The 14,288-nt window shown below is 37.2% G+C and overlaps 1 protein-coding gene across 2 annotated transcripts; it reads right to left on the bottom strand.

Moving 5' to 3' along the window:
- Window positions 1-2,196: 2,196 nt before the first annotated feature.
- On the bottom strand, window positions 2,197-9,692 carry LOC100229490 (carboxymethylenebutenolidase homolog). 2 transcript variants are annotated; one of them, XM_012571820.5, is made up of 7 exons: window positions 9,545-9,678; window positions 7,354-7,397; window positions 6,802-7,024; window positions 5,938-6,045; window positions 4,710-4,852; window positions 3,469-3,560; window positions 2,197-2,485 (listed from the first exon to the last, which is right to left on the bottom strand). In XM_012571820.5, the coding sequence occupies exons 3-7, from the start codon at window positions 7,014-7,016 to the stop codon at window positions 2,306-2,308; spliced, it is 738 nt and encodes a 245-aa protein (XP_012427274.3). In that variant the 5' UTR covers window positions 7,017-7,024; window positions 7,354-7,397; window positions 9,545-9,678; the 3' UTR covers window positions 2,197-2,305. The 2 variants fall into 2 exon arrangements, with proteins under 2 accessions (XP_012427274.3, XP_002189512.3); XM_002189476.6 differs by lacking the exon at window positions 7,354-7,397 and having other exon boundaries at window positions 9,545-9,692.
- Window positions 9,693-14,288: the final 4,596 nt, after the last annotated feature.

The following is a 14,288-nucleotide window of genomic DNA, read 5'->3' as shown; positions in this document are numbered from 1 at the left end:
AGTCCAGTATTCCAGATGTGGCCTCAGCAGAGCTGAATAACCTCCCTTGACCTGCTGGCAATGATGTTTTCTAATGCACCTGTTTTTGGCTTTTTCCTATAAAAACAAATATATCATAAAATGTAACACCTGTCCTACAGCAAGAGACACTGAATTGTCCAAGGAAAAAGAATTTTAGCAAAATACTCTTCAGTTTTACAGTCTTTCCTCATCTCAGGGAAAATTTGGCAACATTTAGCCCTATTCCCTAAGAATAGGGAGAAGAATAAGAATTTTATGTTCATTCACATAAAAAAAACCAAGTTGGACAAGTTTGCCAACCAAGACATTATCTTCAGAGAAACCAAGGCTCTTTTATTTAAAATCCACATGAGAAAATTGTTGTAGAGAGTTCAGTCTCATCATCTCTCTCTGTTCTCATAGCAACCCTGATAAACTGGCTATGAATCCAGAGCTGGGAATTTAATTTACACTTTACAGATTTCCTGAACCACAAACCTACATCGCTTCCTTCCGGGCAGGTTTGTGCATCGTTATGCTCCCACTCCTTAGAACTGGGCAGGCACACAGTGCCTGGAGGTGCCTGCAGTTCTCTCCTGAGAAGCTGTTCCTCTTCTACCTGCTGAGAACAGAACCAAGCCAGGACTGGCAGGAAGCACAGAAGTCACTGTCTAGCCCTTCCCTCTGTCTATAAGTCACTGGGAATCTGCACAGATTAAGCACAAGGGCAGGATCAGGGGAGACATCATGGAACTTCTCACCTCCAGTGTGCAGGGACTATTTCTTCCAGCATGACTGATAGTAACAATGCCCTGCAGACCTGAAGAGATTTTCCCTGCAGTGGCTGGACCCAGTAAGAACTGAAGGCTCATTGCTCCTGAAATCATTGAGCAAGGAGATGGAAACACAATGTGCAGTGTCCAAACCACAGAACAGCAATAATCACTGACCAAGGGCATGAACCAAGGAGCAAAGGAAGATTTTGCATTTTTGCCTCAGAGGTTCACATAAAATCTTTTTGAAACATAGATTTTCTTTAATATCAACCAGCATGCTGCAGAGAGAACCATTTTCTCATGGGACATACAGAGTGCATTGCAGGAGGGAAGGAGTGATGTGAAGAAGGGGGTTGAAATGGAGGAACAGTTGAAGCACTGCTGGGCATTTGGGACCATATGGTGGGATAATCCGAAGAGACACCATGCAGCTACAACCCCACCACAGATGACTTAGGCCCCCAGCTAGGGAAGAGCCAGAGGGAATGTGACTTCCTGAGAGAGCTGTCAGGCACGGCTGGCAGCAGCACACTCAAAAAGAAAAAATGTTGTGGGGCAATGGAAACCATGGAGGGGCTGCAACTAGAACACATATTTACCAGAGAGGAAAATGGGAAATGTTCAGTACAATGTTTTAGCTACATCACAAATACAGGCAAGATCTCACCACATGGTTTTTGGGAATACACTGGAAGAGTCCAAAGGAGCTGAAACAGGGTAATGTTCCCCAGTCACTAGGAATGGGCTGTACCTTACCAATAACAATACCCAATGAAATCACAGCAGAGAGAAACCTGATGATAAAAGAATGATTTGTGGAGGTGAGGAGGCAATGTTGGAGATTGGTTTAGATCAATTCTGAATTAGGTTCAGTAGGTAGGGCAACTGCCTGAAACCATGAGACATGAAGGATTTGCATCAAGATAATTGTGCAATTATGTGATTTCCTCTAATCTCTTCAGTCATGCTTCCCAACTTTTTGCAGCTCCCTTTCTGTTCACATACATTTCTTTCCATTGTCTTTCCCCTTCCCTTTTCTAGCTGACTCTTTATGAATTCTGAATAGGATATTCTGTTTCCAAGAAAATCTCCCAACCTTCCAACCCAGAACTATATTTACCTAAAAGCTGAAAATCTTGAAGCTGAAAATCTCACAGCTAAACAACACTAAACACAGCTTTAAGGAGAGAATTTCTCAAGCATGGGCAGAGTTTCAGTGACTTTTAATCATGTTGACATTAATATAAAAAAATTAAACTTTCAGGTGACAGAAAATATGCCACATGAAATCCTAATAATTTTAACATATACAAGACCAGTGTTAAAAATCTTCTTTACATTTATAGCTTTCATCATTTGAAAAGCCATTTCTAAGCCCCTACTTAGAAGGTAAGTGCAAATAAGTAGTGTTATTGCAGAAGAGTTTTACAAAATATTTTTATGGTTGTAAGAACATTTTAAACAATATAGTCTGTATTATTTTCTGATTTCCTACTACAATTGTTTTTGTTTATTGGCATTAATTTAATCTAAAGATATTTATTCAGCCAGTTGATCATATCCATTCTTCCTTCCTCAATATAAGGTTTATCTTGAGGATTGATATCTTCTCTTTTGCGATGCACAAACCCATGTGTCTGTCCAGGGTAAATTTTAACTTCATAATCAGTTTTACAGTTCTGTTTAAGCTTCTGCTCCAGCAAGGTGACCTGTAACACAGAACATTCTATGTTGGCTAAGTACAAAGTTAACACATTCTGTATTTACATTCCCAAAACTGTCCTCATTTTTACTTTTCTGAAAGTCAGACAATTTATCCTTGCCACTGTTTTCTTTTCTACTAATTTTATACCTAAATGCATTTCTGTTACTGTACTTGCTTTATTTAACTAGGCCTTTTTTCCCCAGTAAAATACCATCATGTGACTGTATAAAACATAAAGAAAATATTACCTGGATTACTATTAATGCCTGTAAAGGTAAAAAACCTACTGCTCAGCATCATGAGGTTTTCATGTGGTGAACACTGTATGAGTTGCTGCTGATAGCCCTCACATTAAAAAAATGGGGCAGGAGTTTGAATTAATTTGAAGTTGGAGGAGGAAGGGTAGAGACAAAACCAGCAGTTCAAAGTGACTGGAATTTTTGCTAGGAAAGCTAAAGCCAACATCACTCAATAAAAACGTTTTTCCCTTTGATCCCCTTGGCAGATAATCATCCTTCTCCAGTCATTCCCTACTCAGGCTCCAGAGAAAGGCTATTGACAGAGTGACAGAAAGGAAAATTTCTGTAGGACAGTGGAAAAGGAAAAGGATAGCCACAGAATCTTTTTAATTCTCCTGCAACAAGTGATTCCATTGGAACAGGTAGATTTTATGGACCATTGGTATCACTAAAAAGGGTCTCCTATCATAAACCTGTCATAAGCCTTTCTTTGCCTTCTTGCTAATTTCCTAGGAACTGATGAAAATCACCCAAATTTTCAAACAGAAACAGAAAATGCTTTTAGTGTCATGGTAAAACTTTTTTATTTGGGGATAAACAGCATAAATTTGTATGGAAGTACTGTAAGAGATAGTGAAAGAGAAAGAAAAGTGCAAATTAGTTTTCTACTTTGTGTTCATTAAAAACCAAATTACAAAACAAGCATGAAAAGCATTAAAAAGACAAATATCTTTGATGGGGAACTCACCTGCTCCAATGGAATAATGTCATCCTTCTCACCAAAAATGAAGAAGGTAGGATGCAGCAAACTGTGTTTGTCCTCAAAACGCCTGATCACTCCTAAGGAAGAAGAAAACATACATAGAAGAAGTTGTGCTACCTAAAGTAGTTAAAACATTACAAAATCTATGCAGTGAAACTTTGAGACATTTTCATCAGTTACAGCTGGTCAGTTTGTAATGGAATTTAACACACTTTGCTTAAAAGTTCCTTCTGTTGTGGAATGTTTGCAATGTCATTAAAGATAACATCAGTTGTGTGAAAAAAGAACTGAGACCAGTTCTGTGGGAAAAACCAGGGAAGAAGTGTTCACTTGCCCCACTTTTGCGGGTTGCTTTGAGCAACTGCTTCTGACCACTGTCGGAGACAGAGCTCTGTGAGAGATGGACACTTTAGAACTGCTCACCTCTGGCTTGGGAATATCAGTTTTAAGATAATTGTCAATATTGATAATTTCACATACATGGTTACAATTTCAGTGTATGTAATTTAGACTGATATGATTTCACAAAAAATTCCCATTCTAATTTGACTATTCAAATGCATTTCAATAGAAGTTACAGTAGAACTAACCAGCTGCCAACCTGGCTACTCTTTTCATTCCTGAGATTATTACAACAAAAAAGTAAAATATTAGCAAGTAACACTGTTGAATTGACTCAACTGATCAGCTTATCAATGAGGCAAAACAATCCCAATAATCTTTCTGGAAAAACACCTTCAATTTGTTTTCACTTCTAATCAATATAAATTAGTCTGGATTCTGTAGAAGTACAGAGGTTGATAAGAAAAATATCAAAGGCAGTATAAATGCATTGAGTAATGTGCAAGAGTACAGGGTTAAAACAGAGAGTTAAAAATGGTTCCTATTCGTAACGAGGGACAACTGTCTAAAAGATGTAAAAGGGCCTAGAAGCCCTTTTGTCATCGCCAATCAAAAGGAATCTCAGCTACAGTGAGGCCATGGCATTTGGCACTATGTTCACAGATGCTATCCTGGTCATGCCACTCTTTAAGTACATAGATCTTGCTAGGTACACGTGAGTGTAAAAACGTGAGTGTGCAAAATCAAATCACTTATAGATTATTTATAATAAAATGACTCTGTTCCAGTAGAAGTCACACAGAATTTTGTTACAGCAATAGCCCTACAGAATTGCTTCCTGCACTGGTATTCTGCTCAGAATGCAGCAGGTTGTTCAGGCTTACCATAGAGGGACACTCCAGTCTTTAAATGGGGATTCTTCAGCATCAGATGTTGCACTGCTGCTCCACCCCAGCAAAACCCAATGACACCAATCTTCTTCGCACCACATTGGTCCTTTAGATATTTGAGGACGACATCAATTTCTCTGAGACATGTAAATAAAAGTGAATTAAGGCTCTAGCCTGTTTCTCTGGCCTCTTTGGTGGCTGCTGCTCAAAGTCCGGGTGGGCATCAATCTGCTCCTGGGACAAAGCGACTGTCTTTGCATCACTCCTGTTTCTTCTCTTTCCCTTACTTATCAAATTGTCTTTATCTCAACCTATGAGTTTTCTTGCTTTGTTTCCTTTATTCTCTCCCCTGTTCCTCTCGTGGGAGCAACTGAGTGGTAAGTTGATTGACTCCTGGTTGGGATCAACCCACAACACTACTTTACTATTATTCATTTCTGAAATACAAGACAAAATCCAGGGCAGAAGACAAAGGAGAAAATCAGTCTTCCTAGATTATTTATACTAGGACATGAAATGATTTTATGAACAGCAGTCCAATTAATTTCATAAATAGCAGTAGTTGTCATACAGGGGAACACAAATAAAAGTTTGAGACCCACAGCCAGTCAAGAGTGTCCTGTTATCACAAATGTAACTTACATGCAAAACATCTCTCACAAGGATGACAAATACTTTATAAAACTGTGGAAGCAGATTTCCAGTTGTTTTTTCTAAATTAGCAGTTACTTTATGCAATCAAGCTATGTGTCAGATAAAAATGGGAAAAATACAGAAAAGTGGAAAACAGTATGCTTTGAATTAGCTGTGATCTGATGGGGAGCAGAAGAAATGTTCCCTCGTTACACAGTGTTTGCATTTGCACCCTATCTGAAATCCATGGAATTAGTGCCTTCCTGTGGGATTGAAGCAGCTGGAGTGAGCTGCATTTTCTAGCCTTTGCTAGTTCTTTCCTTTTCGTTCATTCATTTTGCTTCTATTTTCTGTACAGACAAACACTGGGAACTTTTATGCTTCAAATGTCTACTTTTATCTGTAAAGCACCACTCACATAACCATGAGCTTGTCCCATGAGCTGCATGAACTTTCTATTTGTGGACATCCAGCTATATTTGACCCACTAATAATTTAGGATCTAATTTTACATTTTTACTGAGGCAAAAATTCCTATGAAATACGGATGTCCCATGTCCCCTAGATGGACGAGGAATAATGGCTATACTTGTCTATTTTGCCGGCATCTCGTGTTTTCACCCAGTCATCGAAAGATGCCCAGTCGTTAGAAGGTTTCCAAGCTTCTTGTCCCACAAAAAAATCTGGGCAGATGGCTCTGCAAGAAAAATGAAAATATTTTATGTCCATGAAATAATACTGGAAAAGGATTAAAGGGAAGGCCATATGTATTACACAACAAATTTTTTGCTGAATACATAGTACTTAACCCTCACCAAAGCATTATACCAACAATCCTCAATAATTTTCTACATGTAATAAGAAGACTTAATATAATTTCCAGTTACATTTTACCCTGTAAAAATTCATTACTTAATTTGATAAATAGTTAACTGTAACTGAAAATCCTTGGTGGTTTCCTACCAAACTTAAAAAAAGAAATCCAAAACCAAACCAAAGAAACGACAATTTACATGATACATATGTTTAGCCTGGAAGGAATACTATCCCAGTAATACAGGAAAGAGGACACTCAATATGCTTTTCATATATTTGAGAATTTGTTTCTCTATTTGGCACAAGCTAGTGCACCTTCCCTTCATAGAAAGATCTTCAGCTTTTTTGGAATTTTTACCATACCAGGCAAGTTGCACAGAGGAAGGGAGGAAGCAGGCTGCTACAGGCTCAAGGAGGGTAAAAGATGCAGAATAAGAAAATTTTATGTTTCTCTCCTCTTCTTCTGTGATTACCTACTAACTCATTATGTCTTTCACTGTTTTACTAGAAAGCCCCTTGGAGAAAGGGGCAACGAAAGACTGAAATTACTTGTGTTTGCATAGTTTATATGAAAAAAGGAAACAGTTCAATAAACTTTCATATTAAAAGAATCTTTGAAAACAGCAGTATTTCTTACATGTATCCATTAGTTGTTAGCATATCAGCTATGTATCTGGTGTTTGGGAGCTGCCATCCAAATATGTCGTGAATCACAATCACAGCTTTGTCGGTGCTGGCAGAAGGTTTGCAGACATAGGCTTTGATGTGCCCAACTTGAACCTCCTGCCCACGGCCTCCATAGTCAAACCTGTCCCCAATATCACATGGGCAGGGCCTCGATTCATTGGCCATGTGGGATACTAAGGAACAAAAAATATTCAGTAGTGAGTACCAAAGCATGCCACACTGAAAAATGTCAGAAGACAGCAGTATCATCAGCTACTGAATTTCTTAATCATTGCAGTAACAGAATGAACATGCTCATTACTGTTTGATCTAAAATGCAGCATTAGTCAATAAGCCCGTTGGGTTATTTAACATAAATAAGTTTATTGTTAGAGTTTCTTATGAGTTATGAAGTCTTCAGCAGAGACCTAGTACATGCTCGGATTTCCATGCCCTACAGTGAATAGTACAATAAAAATAAAGTTATGAGCAAGCAGCTAGGCAACCATCACAAATTATTTACATAGTAATGAAGCCAGTCCTTCCACTCTTCATCATGTGTATTTCCTGTCAGGAATGCATAGCTTTCTTTAGTAGACAGTAAAGGCTTAATACAAGACTCAGCATTTTGAAAGAAAAAAAAAAACAACATCTACTGTGTAGAAAGATATAATTACACATAGATTAAGCATTATATTTTCACCCAGGGACTTAAAATATTACATAACTGAAATTTTCAGTGTCAATAAATCCTTTTTCTAAACACCTTTAGCCTCAGATGTTGCAGACTTTTGAAGAAGGATACTTAAGAAAGATGCCAAAAAAATGTACCAGCACAAGTCAGGGTATAAACTTGCATTTCTTTAATATTAAATAAAGAATGCACTAAAACCCCAAGAGGAAAAAAAGAAAACCAAATATAAAAAACCCAAAATCTTAAAACTGAGCCAAATCTTTTACCAAGAAGGTAAGAGTAGGGTATGGTTAATTTTTTCCAAATTATTGCTTAAATCAAAATAAACAAGTAATTCACAAAGGTCAAAAAGTACCAGCAGAATCTAACACACCTTTATGTAGCTGCTTGGACCCAAGTTAATGATTGTCTGCCATCAAGCTTAGGTTAACCAACAGAATAACTCCTGAATAACTCTTGTGAACATTCACACAGCATTTACAAATTATTCAAGAGCATGGAAAGAATTTAGATAAAGCTGTGCCCAAGCTCTCTATAGCTAAATCATGTGTATTGCCATAGAAACTTTGCTAGCAAAAAAACAAGGATCTTCAAACTTGACTGTGTCAAAAACACAGAGAGAAATAGTAAAAAGCAGATTACTGAAGTGTCCCTGGACAAGTGGGACTTAAAGATTTGTGGCAGTAAAGGGACAGTTTTACAGAAGCCAATGAACAACCTGGCAGACAGAAAATTCGGACAGAATTCTAGAGGCCAACAAATTCTGGATTTGCAGACTTTAAAATTCAGAATCTCCCAAGCAGTATCACCAGGGCTAGTCTGCAGATACAAGGAGATTTCATTTCACAGATCAGTTCAGATCAGTTTAAGACAAGCTGTCATATTTGAAAGCTGTATTATCTCTTGGACACAAAACTAAACTAGTATTCTACCTTTTCTTATTTAAATAAACCACAACCATAAGTGTCCTTTTTTCTCCAGTTGTGGTCTCACATATAGGACTTCTAATTTAAGATAAGTTTACTAGGAAAAAAATGAATGAATAAATGATAATATAAGGCAAAATACAGTGCAAATATATCACAGGAGGAAGTTCATAACTAGTTTTCCATTCACAAACTGTTTCCCACTGATCAGACTAAATCAGAAAAAATAACAAAACCAGGAATTAAATATTAAAGAAAGTTATATTTCAGAACTCCAGAAACACAAATACAATGCCCTTACCTCTATATCCTCAAAGGCTTTAATTGAAAGCATTTCATACTATCTGACAAAATGTAAAGCAACACATAGAACGTGAAATACTTAAAGATGTAGATATATTCACTGATGAAAACATCTTCAGATGCAAGACTGTGAGGGATAGCATTGGCTTGTATGGTTTATAAGCCATATAGACTTCCAAGCTCTGTAGCATAGGCAAGATACATCAGTGTTTTTGCATCTGCTGTAGTACAAACAGCATCTCTTACTATTCCTAAGATACTATTGAAACATTGCTTAAAAATTAATTTCCCCCTCTTACATTTATCAACGCTATTATTTTAGGAGGATCTGAAAACCCACAGCCTTGGTGTACCACCGTTTCCACCTGCAAGCACTTGAGAATTTAAAGGAAGACCAAACAAGAATTAATGTTCAGATACTTGAATCTGCAGCTAGTAAAAATATAAAGATATTGCTGTGTGGCAGCATCACTTTCAATACTGAAAGACTCTCCTGAGTCTCCCTCCTCAGAGGTCTTCCCCACCTCTGGAGGGAAAATAGCAGGTTTCTGAGCCATCATCTCAGAAAGACAAAAAAAAAAAAAAAAAAAAAGGGTGGGGGAGAAGGGAAAGAAAGGGAAGAAAGTAACCCCCAAACCCCCGACTGCATTTAAATGAGCTTGCACTCTGCCTGCAAATAAAATGGAAGTCTCCCGAACATGCTGAGTCACACCTCGCAAGCGCTTGTTCTACGTTTCTAATGGGGGAAAAAAAGCCATGACTTTAAAAAACCCAGGCAAGCCCACCCATACCTGTAGCGCTGCAAGTGTGCGAGGCGGCAGACGGAGGATGTGAGAGCTCAGCGTGGCTGAGCTGGATCCCCAAACAAAGCGCGAACTCCCAATAGGAAAGGGCGAGCGCAAGGATCAGGTTCCTTTAAAAGAGAGTTACATAAACCCTGCCTTTATCTGTGCGCCCCGCCGAGGGACGAAGCTTTTCAAGCTGTTCTGTCGCCGCCACCGCGGCTGGGCTGTGCTGCTGTAGCTGAGTACCGAGCCTGCTTTTGAATTTACACGAAATGATATTCACACCCTGTGAAAAACGCCAATCACTTGGTTTTTAAATTTTTTAAAGTTTGATAATAATAAAATGGTTATAAAATAAATAATACAATTAGAGTAATAAAGTTGAGAGTTAGGACAATTACAAGACAATAAAAAGCAAAGAATTATGGACGTCCGGATGCTCTCGGACACTAAGTCACAAGAAGCATGCCTTGTGAACAAAGGAATAACCTTAGAACAATTCACTTGTTGCATATTCATACATCCTTCATGGTTATGCGTACGTTCTATTTAAAACAAGAAACTCTGTCTTTTGTATGTCAACTGTTTCCTTTATTCCCCATGGTGTCTTCGAGTCTGAGCAAGGCCTGAATAAATTAGTTTCTTCTGAGAAGAAGGCATAAATTCCTCTCCTTTGGAAGATTTAGGTGTTCCTCGAAGCCAGTATCTCATTCCTAAAAAAAAACTCCCCCCCGCATACATAGGCTCTATTTTAACATTATGTTGGAACCTAAAACTATATTTAACACACTACTTAAGAGAATTAATACATCATAACTTTCTAACATTACACATATAACATTCATTGTAATATTTGTGAAAAGCCAATCATAAAATATGCATTTTTCACATCCCCGGAGGGCTTTTTCTTTCCCTTTCAAAACTACATTGATTTAGCTGAACAATCCACCTGAAGACTTTTTTTTTTTTTTTTTTTTTTTTTTAAGTGTTTCTTTGTTTTTAAAGGTTGGGGTCGAACACCAACTTTTAAATACTACATTGGCATAATTAATTCCTGAAACTATTTATCCATAGGTAAAAAAGACATATTTAAAGTCATCAGCAGAGTGAGGTAGGGAAGTAGAAATGCCATTTCAAAGCTCTATACTAGATGAAGTTTATACACTCCAGGAAAAATATTTTCTCTTCAGAATGGAAATAAGTAGCATGTGAGGAAGTAATAGCTTTCTAGATTGTTGTACCTCCATGTTAATTAGTAAGTGTTTAAAATACAGACATCTTTATCCTATCACAGGATATTTAATACATTGTTTTTCATTTTTAGTCTCTGGCTGACCCTTGTATCCTTCCTATTCTCCCGATTTTCTTTTTCTGGGATTATTTTGTAAAGACCTTTAGCTAAATATATCAGCAATCCAAAATTCCCTGTTTCCTCAGAGGTGCATCTATGAAGTGGACTAAATGCACGCTAGTCTAACACACTTTTGCCTTACAGTTTAGTCCTCATATGTAAGGTGTTTGCTCATATTTTAAGTAGCTTCATTAGTGCTCTTTGTTTGCAATCCCTAAAATACAGTTAAACAAATGAAAAAAAAAGCCCATCTAAGAGTTCCAGAGCAAAGTCATAAGGCTCAAACCCCAGTCCTTTTGATTTATGTTTTTGGCTCTTCCCACTTGTGCACCACAAATTATATCACACAAGGACATTAGGTCCTCCAGATAAACTTTAGAGTACAGCAGTCAAATAAATGAGAGAACAATTGTGAGTTTTCATCATTCCCAGAAAACAAAAATGGCAGCAATGTTTGCAGAACCTTCTCTCCAACAGAGCTGTTTAACCACATTTCCACTTTCTTAGTCATGTGGAAATAAATCTTTATACATAAGACTATTATTTTTTATACGTAAGACTATTCCACTTTACCTTAATATCATGGCTAAACCTTGGAAACTAAACTGCTTTTGATTTCCTGCTGTTTCATGATCCTTGATAGGCAATCCATGTTGATTTTTCACTTTTGACCTAGAAGTCAAAACTTAATTCAGTGCATCCATGATCTCCGTACATGCATTTGGCCGCACTTACAATGTAAACCCTCGTCTCTTTCAGATATCACATTTCCTACCCCTACTCAGAAACTTACATTTTTATCATGAAAATTTGGCTGTACTTGTAGGAACTATAATAATATATATTATATATATTATCCATATATAAAAATACACATATATAAAATACACATTTATAACATAACTATGATAATATGGTTCAGTAGCTATCTACCCTTTCATTTCACGAAAATACTGCATGTCAGTTTGTTTTTTTTTCTTTTTGATTAGTCACAGTGTTAGTGTTGCAGTTCACATGCCATTCCAGAATGAATGAATGGCTGCTGTTCTTTAAATAGATGTCCTGATCATTCTGTCCCACATTAACAAACCTTCTGACGCTAATGGAACACCATTAATGTGGAGTTATCTGTGTTTGACACTGGGGCAATTAAGGCACAATACACTTCCCGACTTCTGCATTCTTCTCCTGGAAAATATGCGTTATGACATCTGTATCACCCATGAAACAGCTGCATTTATATACTACATGTAGTTGGTATTATATGAAAATAAACAGTTAATTAGCAGTTTCAGTTCAGAATTCTCTGAGGACGTCCCCATGAGAAAGATGGAGGGCCATTAGCATCACGTAAAGTAGGAACACCTTAACAATCCCATCAAGAGAAATACATGTCATTAGTACTGTTGACTATCTTTACATGAGAGACACCACAAGAAATATTTCTCTGATGGTATATTTAATTTGAGAGACTGTCATTAGTAAAATTAAGACTTCCCTAAATTACATTTTTCTCCTCATTTAAATTATATGCAGTCTTTATTTGTAGCCCTGAAAAAGTGAAAAGAGACATACACTCATGTTTGGGTTTCTTACAGCTTTAGAAGTACCAGTACCCAATGAAGATATGAGGCAGCTGGGTTCAAACTAATGGTCACAAGCCTTTCTCCCTCTTTAATTATGAGGCATGATTAAACCATGGAAGTCATTGTCATAAGGTGTGCTAGAGCTCAGCAGTTCAAATAAGTTCCAAAGGGGTCTGCCAAATCCACAGACTCTTGGTCCACCAGTGGCCATTTGACAGAGTTGCAGGAGTGGCATTACAAATTTCTAGCTCAGAAATCCCCTGAAGCACAGGTTGCCAGGATGTTTAGCAAGGAGGGATATTCCCTACTGCTGGCCACAAATGGAGGATGGGTGCTTGTTGCAGTGGATCCAGTCTTGAGCTGATGAGACATGGAGAATTTTGTCATATCACTGACAGAAAAACTAAGGAACAAGTTACATCGTGCAAAAACATGGATTGTTTTGAAATATGAGATTTCTTCTTCAGGCAGCAGCTGTGGTTGTAAGCCTCACATTAAAATGTCCTGTCTGCACATTGCATTGCACACTTCAGTTCCTAAACTGATCAGTTTAGGAATCTATAGTGTCTCACAGAGTCACAGGGAATCCAAAAAATTAGAGCCCCCTCTAAATAACCTTAGCCACAAATTTTGAAAGAGGTGTGCTCCCTTACACCACCTGCTAAACTCTCATCTGCCACCAGGCTACAAGTCCAAAAAGGCTTCATCTCTCTAAATAAGCTTCACCAAACTATGTGTTTGTGTTCCTAAATTTCAGGCTTGTGATTTATTTGGAACATGGATGAACAAGGGCCATAATACAAGATTAATTTACCATTAGTCTAACTGCAAATATTAATAGACATCTCAAGGAACTGGAGAGTATTTCAGAGCATGTTAAAGCATTACATGCACTTTTGCACCCAGATCCTAGAAAATTTGTTAGGAGGCCTCCCAATTGCAAAGATATGTTCATAACAAAGGTATTTCCTATATGTGAAATATATGACAGTGCCATATACACTATAACTGAACAAAAAGCCTCTAACAGACACATATGGATGCAATTTGTCACATCCTACATGGTTTATGGGTTCCTAAGACCAATAGAAGAAAGTGTCATACAGCAAAGAATATGTCCCTGAGTAGAGTACTCCAAAACACCAGTGGAATTTTGATAAAACTTTTTTACTTGGGTTAGTAATCATACTTTTACAAAAGAAAGAGTCTTTAAAATATATAGATAGATAGATTTCATTCTTTTCCTAGGTTACATTAGCTTTTCTATGTCTAGTTCCATTTTTCTGCTTTTTTTTTTTTTTTTTTTTTTTTTTTGATCTTCAAGCACTATTAGGAGGCTGAGTTTTAACTCATAATTTAGGATGGAAATTAAACCATGCAGAAATCAAAGATGATGGAGGCTATTAGCATATTTGATGAAGGGGAATTAAGTCATATTTTTCAGCAAAAATGAAAAATTTAGGGTTCATGAGATTGGATATATCATCAGAATCTTCGGTTAGTCCTAGAAAACATGTAAAGAAAATCTTCAATTGACATTTTAGGGGAAAACCAGACTCAAATAGAGCATTCTGCAGTGAGAAATTTTTGTATCTCACACAATACGTAGCCATACATACTATCTTTATTTTGAAGCTACTGGTATCAGGGCTCCTCAAAAGATACCTTTCTAGAATAAAACTCTATTTAAGCCAGTTTCTTAGTATAGACAGAATATCTGAATAAAGACTTCAAAGGTATTTTCTGTGCATACAAGCTTCAGTTCTTTCAAACTGACTGAGAAAAACAATGCTTTAGTAAGCAGTCCCAAATG

This window comes from Taeniopygia guttata, chromosome 2 (assembly GCF_048771995.1).
Source record: "Taeniopygia guttata chromosome 2, bTaeGut7.mat, whole genome shotgun sequence".
Classification (NCBI taxonomy): Eukaryota; Metazoa; Chordata; class Aves; order Passeriformes; family Estrildidae; genus Taeniopygia; species Taeniopygia guttata.
Note: the sequence above shows the minus strand (reverse complement) of the source record. Positions and strands in the feature narration are given on the sequence as shown.

Excerpts from the sequence above, each read along its gene's own strand:
- LOC100229490 (XM_002189476.6), bottom strand. The coding sequence starts at position 7,016 with ATGGCCAATGAATCGAGGCCCTGCCCATGTGATATTGGGGACAGGTTT. Across the intron at positions 6,046-6,801 it reads CTAACAACTAATGGATACAT|AGCCATCTGCCCAGATTTTT; the intron begins GTAAGAAATACT and ends TTTTTCTTGCAG. Across the intron at positions 4,853-5,937 it reads GATGCCGGCAAAATAGACAA|AGAAATTGATGTCGTCCTCA; the intron begins GTATAGCCATTA and ends TACATGTCTCAG.